The following is a 9,511-nucleotide window of genomic DNA, read 5'->3' on the forward strand; positions in this document are numbered from 1 at the left end:
AACATCTTGCAGCTTGTCTCACATCCCATATTTCAGATTCCCAGCTCTCTAAATCTCACATTTCTGATTCTGTAAATGCATCTGCTACAGGAGCTGATACAAGTAGCTGGAACCTCTTTTCTTACTCTATAATCCAATGCACTTAGCGAGCCAATGAATATGTGTGAAAGGAGGGGCTTTCTGGCTAAGGGACTCCTTGCAGGGGAACAGCTGTTACAACTGCAAAACCTTAACTGAAGCCAGGCAAACACACTCACTCACATCTCTCAGTGGCTTTGTGCATCTAGGTCTGGCAAGACAACTCCCCACCTCTCTTCCTCTCTCTGCAAAAAGTGAGCAAACTAGCACAGAGGAACGTAAAGAAGACTGGATCTCAGTTCTGAAACATTTCAGCACATCCAGTAATGGCCTGGATCAGTAATATCTCCTGGTTTAACCACCTTGCTCTACATGAAGAACGTTTCAGGAGGTACTTAAACAGCACTGAGGATTACTTAGCCTTCCTGTGTGGGCCCAGACGGAGCCACCTGTTCTTGCCCATGGCTTTGGTGTACACCCTGATCTTCATTGTTGGGGTGGTAGGTAACTTCTTAGTTTGCCTGGTAATACTCAAGCACCAGAACATGAAGACCCCGACCAATTACTATCTCTTCAGTCTCGCCATCTCAGACCTGCTTGTGCTGCTTTTTGGGATGCCACTGGAAGTCTACGAGATGTGGAGCAACTACCCCTTCTTGTTTGGGCCCATCGGCTGCTATTTGAAGACGGCACTCTTTGAAACAGTGTGTTTTGCCTCTATCCTCAGTGTGACCACAGTCAGCGTGGAGAGATACATTGCCATCCTCCATCCTTTCCGTGCCAAGCTGGAGAGCACTCGCAAGCGTGCCCTGAGGACCATCGTGGTGCTCTGGGTCCTCTCTGTCCTCTTCGCCCTCCCCAACACAGGCACCCACGGCATCATGCTGCAGTATTTCCCCAATGGCACCCTGGTCCCTGGCTCTGCTACCTGCACTGTAGTCATGCCCATGTGGATCTACAACTGTATTGTCCAGATTACTTCTTTTCTCTTCTATGTCCTGCCTATGGGGGTAATAAGTGTGCTGTACTATCTGATGGGGCTAAGAGTAAGTTCTACTCTGACTGTGCTCAGTGTTTCCTTAGCTCATTCTTGTGTGTGTGTGTGTCTGTATGTGTCTTTTAAGTGATTGCACCTTTTTCTTGCCCATCTGTTTTCCCCCCAAAAAGCAAAAGGACTTCAAACCTCTGAAAACAGTGCACCCAACTCCTTCTTTGGTGTAACCCCATTCTGAAATTAATACAACTATGCTGGGGAATAACTTACCCCAATCTTTTTCTAAAAACTTACCACCGCTGCTGCTTACATTTGAATGTTACTTAAACATCCAAGTCTGTAGGTTGATTCCAGCCTCTCAGAGATTTGCACCTTTGCAGTAGGGACTAGAAGGAAATAGACCAAAAGGAAAATGTGAAAAGAATAAAAAGGAGCAGGCTAGTGATTGAATCTCGTGTATTATTTGTTTTCCCTCTTCTTGTGACTGTGGAATTCCCATTGCATTACTCTATTTTTCACCTTCCCTGGAGATGGTGATAATATTCAGTTTTTAAAACTCACAAATCTGTCATAAACTGAAACGCTACCTTATTGCTACAGTAAGCAAATTCAGCAATCATTTCTTTATATAACTATGGCATAGTTTCACCATCGATTAAGGCTACCTTAGAGTTCATATTCATTCTCTCTTCAGAAAGTGAGACTATTTTTATGAAGTATTCTACATTTAAATAAACGGATAAAACAATCAGTATCACAGTATTGTAAAACTATGTAGCACAACACTGAAATGCACTGCTAATCGTAGCAAGTCGACGACTTTTTTATTCCTGTACATTACATATATTTTGAAAATATAAATCTTATCTCATCACACTGAATATAACTTAAAGTTTAAAAAGCTGTGTCTGATCATACAGCAAGAAAGGGATCCAATATGCTAGTGGAAACAAATGGACTTACCGAATAATGTGCAAGAAATTCAAACAAATCTCTGCTGATAGATAGATAGATAGATAGATAGATAGATAGATAGATAGATATAATCTTCTTGTGCTGGCTGATTTTTACTGTTATCTGAAACTATACAGAAGCAATTTTTCCTCACGTGGGAAAAGCCACCAGGATTAACTGCCAGAAATCCATAGCATACAGCAGATCTTCGAAGCAATGAATGGGTTAAATTATCCCCACTGCCCAGTGGCTGTTGTGGGGTCTTTACATAGTTTCACTGAAAATTTTTCAAAATAAGACCTGAAGGGAGGAAAAAGTGCTGAAAATATAGCTGTTACAAAAAGGAAAAGAGAAATCCCCAAACTAATAAAAAGAAGTCTCAAAGATTGCAAAAACTTCTATATTTGTGGCAGCAGATATTCCTAATCCCCATCCCAGAAGAGAAGCTAGGTACCAGAGGGCTGCTCCCTCAGGACTTCTGTATATTCACAGATATGTTCAAGCTGTCTTTCTTAAGGGCTGCAATGTTCATTGTTTATGCCTCTGCTTTTCTGTATATCCAACTCAGATTTCCAAATTTTAAACAACATCCGTCCTGGGTATATCTGCATTGCACTCCAAACTGCACTAGGCAAGGTAATTTCATTTTTTCAACAGAAATGATAGAAGAATGGGGTATATATATAATTTTTCAAGAGAAGATACTTTTTATCTAGTCACAGAGGATGAAAGCTATGAAGCTTCAGCAACACTCCAGATTCTCCTGAGTGCCACATATTACTCACAAACTGTAGCGGAAAAGCTCAGCGTTGACCCGAAGGTTGTACAACAGCTCAAATTCAGCAGACATAGCCTTTCCAAGTCCAGGCTTTGTGGAAAGGGCATTTCCTCACCAAAGTTTCTCCTTCAAGCTTTGCCAGCGCTCAGGAGAGCCTCAGGATGCAATACAGAAGGAAACATGTGTGACATGTTAAGCAGCTGTGAGGAGGTAGCAAACATGGGTCTGACGGTAGCTGAGTTAATTTTTAACTTTATTCCTTGCAAAAAGAAAAAAATATATTTGTCTTTTTCACTGGGAAATTTATTGTCAACAGAGCTGTCAGGTTGATTACCGCATGATCAATTACGTCATGATCTACTTGGATATAATTTTAAGGCTTGATGGTTTAATACTACAATGTTATGGTCAATAGCTAGTTCCAGTATTTGTAAAGAGAAGAGGACACTTGATGATTACCCTACAGTCTCATTAGATTTGATTGTGGAAGCTTCCTGCTGCCTCTCTCATGGGGTTCTCATCACAGGTGCCTTTAGAACAAATCGCTAAATCAGCCAGGCTCTTCTTTAAACCCAGTTCAGCTGTTGGGCTACTGGTTGCAACCTATAGCCAAAAAACTGAGGAGGAAGAGGGGAGGGAGAAAATGAGAACATGGGGAAATGATTACTCGTAGAAGCTAATCCCTGCAGTGCTGATAGAGATGGTGTGGCATTGCTTGGGAAGAAGTCTGCATTGCAGCAGGATTCAGTGCAAGGTCCCTGTCCATTTCTTTCAAACTGATCTCTAAAAAGACACATGGATAGGTGGTTATCACTGGTTTTCTAAAAGTCAGACTCTATTTAATGAGGATTTTTGACAGTGAATGAAGAGAGTGGAGAGTCCAGAAACTTATTTATCCCACCTACTTCAGACATCTGTGAGGGGATGTAGATGATCAGATGGGACTATATTGATCTCACCTAGGCAGGACGATTCTTCTGGTGAGTTCAACAATTCTCTTAGTGCCACTTCTCCTCAGTAACACACTGGACACACTGGCAATTTTTATTTCAGCTGTCTTTGAATCAAGACAACTTATTCTTGCCAATGTACAACTGGTCTAGATTTTATTATCAAAAATCTATTTTGCCCCCTAAAAGCCCAGTTGTTAAAACCAGAATCATCTGTGGACAGTGACTGCCTTTGGCTAATTTCTGCAGAGCCCAGCACACTCCTGGAAGAGTATGTGCCCTTTCCATGGAGGTTGTTCAGCAAACCTTGCACCCCCTAACACTTTTCCTTTGCAATGGGTGTGAGCTAAGAGTACACCCAGGCTGCAGTTCAGCAGACAGGTGGCAACTGCTTCAGCCAAATCACTGAAGTAGGCAGGACTGCATGCTTTAGCACAAGCCATGAGGTTTTTTAAATATCAGTTTTTCCATTAGCTGGAAGAAAGTTTGGTCACCACTCGTGTCAGACAAGCCAAGGAGCTTACAGAAAACAGTCATCCTGCTATTGCTGGGTGGCCTCACTAGGTTTGCCTGGGGATAGGTGAGGCCCTAATTTCACTCTGCCTTTTGATTTCTAGTATGAAATGCTGTAGCTAATAAAGATGTGGAGGGAAAATCCAATTTTCAGCTTCTTGCTCCAGAATCTTTTAATTCTCTTGAGTGAACATTCATCTCCAGGCAACCCTACATAGCCTCATACATCCACAATGATGTAAAAGTAACCACTACCTTGGCTGGAGTTCTCCTTCTGTCAAACTTTTGGCATGAGCTCCAAGCCTTTGCCATGGACTCGTTTCTTTTTTTTTTTTTTCCCCTTCCTCTTTGCCATAACTCATTGTTTTATTAAATTGTAACTGCTGAGTTATTCTTACTAGTTACACCTCCATCTATTATCGCTTGAGGCTAAAGAGGAGCCTTATAGCATCACCAAAATGACAGGAGGAAGGTTAAACATAAAGATACATGTGTCTCTGCTTTATTACAGCATCAGAGCACTGTATTCTCTGAGGTTTTGGAATATGCCTGGAATAGATTACTGTTGAGACTGAAAACCACTGAAGGAAAACCAGGGATTTTAATCAATCTGAGCAGACATTTATCGCTAGATGTGTTTCAAAGCAACTGAGCCTCTTCCTTAAACAACTGTGACTATGACTAAAAGTTACAAAAGGAATAATGTAAAACATGAAAGCCTGAATTGCACTATAATTGAATAAAATTTGATTTACATGTGTTTCCTTTTTATGGGTTTTATGAATAAATAGAACTTTGAAAGAAGGTCTCATTTGATCATTCTTACAGAAAAACATTGTTAATCAAAAATCAGGAAACAAAGTCACAGTGTAAAAGGCAAAAGAAAATGGCGCAACTAGCATGTTTTCGCAAGATTTTTACAAATCCAGATTGATTTCTATCTTTTCCCTAATTCCTGATATTCTTTCCCATGTAATTAAAAGTTTTGTTTCCAGTTTCTTTCAGTTGAAAAAAGCATCACTCCAAATCTGTTGGCTAATCAGAAGTTCCTGCTTCAGGAAGCTGGGTCCAATTATGCACTCTCCATAGATGATTTCTTTTATAATGAAAGCAATTGTCCTGGTTATCTAGCCCTGGTCTTTTCATCACCAAAGCATCAGTGCTCTCACTGTAAATCTATTTGGGAAGCGTTTCGGGGAAGATCAGATTATTATTCTTTATATCCATTTTTTAGAAGTCCAGAAAAAACTACTGGAGAAAAAAAAAAATGCCTTGTAATCAAGCAGTATGTGGCTGAATCTGTGCATATCATGCACACCGGCTATCTGCAAGAAAGCATATATGGGTTTTGTTCATTAGATGGATTGAATATCAATTAGTCCAAACACTCAGGGCATGAAACAAAGTCCCTTGAATTCTACAGGAATTTTTCCAGTGATTACAGCTGTGTTTCACTGAGGCCTCTCTGGGTATTTTTTGGATCATTGGTTTGTGCTTAATTGTGGTGAACCCTTTTAGGAAAATAAACAAACAAACAATATTTTGTTAGAAGAGAAAATAATGCCTAGCAAAATACTGTTGAAATTAAACACAAACTGTGAACCAAATATTGACTCATTAAGAAAGGACAAGTGGGGAACTGAAATACAAATTTGCTGTAAATATGCAGTCTGAGATGCATAAAATTTGCAGATTGTTTTGAACCTAAAGCTTCAATGTTTCCCTAGACTAAAACTGAAATCTAAATGTAAATTTTCTTCAGTGAGTCCTTAGTTGCCCCAAATTTTGCCTTCTCAAACTACAGCTATCAAAATATCAAACAGGCTATGTCTGGTGGGGATGTCATCTCCAGTCTAAGCTCTCCTTCGGTTTCCCTCCTTTTGCCAGTTGAAAGGAGACAAATCTTTGGAAGTGGAGGAAATGGCTGTGAATGTTCAGAGACCATCCAGGAAATCAGTCACCAAGATGTTGTGTAAGTAGTGAGTCCTTCTGTGTTTTATTTACCATGGACAAGAGGGTGACCAGGTCCTGAAGGGTATCAAGTAAATTCACTGGGTACGAGTTATGAGTAGCCGTGATTAAAAAAAAAAAATAAAAAATAAAAAGAGCTTATTTCTGTTTTATCTGGACTTACAAGGCATGGGAGTGCAACACCATGGCTAACTATTAAAAGCCTCAGAAGGCAAATTTTCCTCCCCAGCATGAGAGGAGGTTGAGCAAACCTATGTGGCAGATGCTTGCATGGCCACTCTCTAATATCCCTTACTCCAAACCTGGCTCTTGCATCCCTCTAGGAAGGATCCCTCTTTTTCAGAGTGCAAATAGTCTATCTTGTACATTTTTAAAGAAGGATGTACATCTGTTTTGCATCACACCACAAGCTCTGCTCATGAACAGGAAGGTACTGCCAAACCACATACATCACCTACTGATGACTTAACCAATTAGATCTTCCCAATAAAAAGTAGGACCTAGGCAGACTTGCACGTTATATAGCATTCAGGAGAATTTGTGCTCCAACCACCCTGAAAGCACTCACATCACTTCCTAATTTAGGGTTATCTTTAAGGCAAAGATCACCTTGTTACTGAGATGGTGTTTATGCAGGAAACATAAATCACCTTCAATATTTCCTGCAACAACATTATTCTTTTAGGCAACTTGAGTCACCTTCTGAACTAGGAAACTGTACTTTGAAGTCAGCCTGATTTTCTGTGCCCCATGACTGTGATCACAAATGTTCATAGAATCCAAGTCTGGAATGGGTTTGCAAGAGTCCTTACTAGACCCAGCACAAGCCAAGTTGTGCAATGGAGGCATACTCTTTTTCTTTCATGCTGAACAGTGCACCCAGACAGACTTATCACCAGCAGATAGTTCCTGTGGCCTTAACCTGCTATGTGATGTACAAATAGTGTGTGGAGCAAATTAATTCCAAGGCACAATGAAGTCAGTGCGTCCCAGGTACCACAGATGAATCCAGATGTCTCACTGGCTGTTTCTTCATCAGGCTCTGCACATGCCACAACATTACCTGGCTGTTGCCTGCTCTGTTTGAATGTCATTGTGTGTGCATGCATTGAGTTATCCAACACAGAAATCAGTGGAAAGTTTGTTCTTTTAGCTGTTAATGTTTTTCAGTGAGCACTGCAGAAAGACAGAAAGGATGGCAAAAGTCTTGAAACTATGAATAAAATTTGTGTATTTAGTCTTTCATCCAGCTTTCTGAACTCTCTCTGCTCTGTGCAGGCTAGTGAACCATATCCTTCCATAACTGACTTGTTTTTCTTCTCCCCTTTCTCCATGCTAGTTGTCCTCGTGATGGTTTTTGCTATCTGCTGGGCCCCATTCCATATAGATCGACTCTTCTTCAGCTTTGTTGTGGAATGGACTGAGCCTCTGGCTAATATATTCAACCTAATTCATGTGGTGTCAGGTAAAGCTTTCTTCTTCTGCTTGCACAGGGCCTGGGGAAAAAAATCGTGAGAGGTTTACTTGAAATATGTAGTCATTTATTTTGTAGGTGACATGAGGCATGCATGGAAAAGCTTCTTAGGGTCTGGTAGACAGTGACAAGAATCATGCCTTTAATAAAAATGGTATGCAAGTTTCTGCAGCTTTTAAGATCTGGGCATCTTGTCCAATACAGTTGTCTGAATATTCACAAAGAAAGAAGAAGAAAAAAAAAAAGAATATCATACATCATTACCAGCTGCTTTTCCGTCTTGGAAATGTTCAGAAATTAAGTCTGCTGTCATTCAGCTGCTTTTAATGAATACACAGCAGCAGGCATCAGCCTGCAGAGGTCTCTCAGGCAAACAGGAAACCTTACCAAATGGCAAGACAAAAGACTTACATACTGCTCAGAACTGGGTGACACAACCAAATGTTTATGGCCCTGCCAACCATAAAATGAAAGCTTTTTCAAAGAGGAATCTTATTTTCAGTCTGCCATGGGAAAACACTGAATGTGGCCATTAGGCAGCTCAGACAAATCCAATCTTGTGCAATTGTCCTGGTGTGTTGTAAGAAATTAACTCCCCTTGGCTGGAAGTTATCCTCTGACAGCTTTGATGGGGGCACCAGCTGTGCAAATCCTGCTGTGGGGATGAGGGCTGTACTGCAGGCAGGTCAGTACAGCTCAAGAGAGAGCTGGTTCCTGAACAGCTAGAGATAGTGAGCTCCAGTTAATACTCTCTCCCACTTTCCTTTCCCTGAGTGCCGCAGTGCCTGCGCTAGCCTTGGTGAAGCATCCCTCTGCCTCTGCCTGGATAGTAGCAGGCAGAGATGTGCTGTCCCTGCCTCCATCCTTGAACCCAAACCTGGTGGAGCAGAGTAGGTAATGAAGAGGTTTTCCTCTTCTGAGATCGTTCCACACAAAAATGAGGTCTCTCTCCTTTTCCTCATCCTTGTTCTCATAGGTGTTTTCTTCTATCTGAGCTCTGCTGTGAACCCCATCATTTACAACCTGTTGTCCCAGCGCTTCAGGATGGCTTTCCTCAGTGTGATCTCTCCTTGCTGCAAGCACTGGGCCCCTAACCATCCCACTAGCAGGATTCCTGCCCAGCAGAGTATCTTTGTGGTTGAGGACCACAATCTCATGGACTCTGCTGAAGACACAAGTCTCCCTGGCACCCACAGAACATCTGTCAGTAGTTCTCAGCTCTCCACTGGTCTGTGACTTTCCATGTTGTAATCCAGGCGAGAGAGAAGTTAAAGAAAATGACTTTAAGAAACAAAAAGAGGTCCTCCTAAAAGACTGATTTCAGCAAGAAGAGCTCACAGATGTGTCTTGTTGAATGAATGCAGAGACTGTAATTAGCAGGTATTTGAGAAGCATTGTATTACCCTCAAGCTAATAGGAGGGCTGGAAATCTCAGCTTACTGGCTGCAAGCTATGCCAGCAAAGAGCTGCTTTACAAAAATGAGACATGCTCCCAATGTTACCAGCACAGGAGGAAGGCACAGCTTATCTAAGTCTTACCAAATGGCTTTTTGTGCACCAGCCTAAACATCAGTTTACTTGGTTTGAAATGGAGCAACTTGCTACACAAGCCTTGTCTACCCACTTCTAGCTTTAGGCAAGCCAGTCTCACTTCTCTTCCCTACGACCTTCACAAGGTGTAGCTTTGCAAGCCTCTCTTGGCAACATCAGCAAGTAGGCATGAACAAGAGCAGCTCTAAACTGGGCTGCTAAACATCAGACACCAGCAATAACTATTTCTGGGCAAGAAGAACCAGGGA

The 9,511-nt window shown here is 41.5% G+C and overlaps 1 protein-coding gene across 1 annotated transcript; it reads left to right on the forward strand.

Moving 5' to 3' along the window:
• Positions 1–404: 404 nt before the first annotated feature.
• NMUR2 (neuromedin U receptor 2) lies at positions 405–8,948 on the forward strand. The gene is made up of 4 exons (XM_009466829.2): positions 405–1,124; positions 6,155–6,239; positions 7,578–7,703; positions 8,689–8,948. The coding sequence occupies exons 1-4, from the start codon at positions 405–407 to the stop codon at positions 8,946–8,948; spliced, it is 1,191 nt and encodes a 396-aa protein (XP_009465104.1).
• The last annotated feature ends 563 nt before the right edge of the window (positions 8,949–9,511 follow it).

This window comes from Nipponia nippon, unplaced genomic scaffold, assembly GCF_047370975.1.
Source record: "Nipponia nippon isolate SJK-2023a ecotype South Korea unplaced genomic scaffold, ASM4737097v1 scaffold_17, whole genome shotgun sequence".
Taxonomy (NCBI): domain Eukaryota; kingdom Metazoa; phylum Chordata; class Aves; order Pelecaniformes; family Threskiornithidae; genus Nipponia; species Nipponia nippon.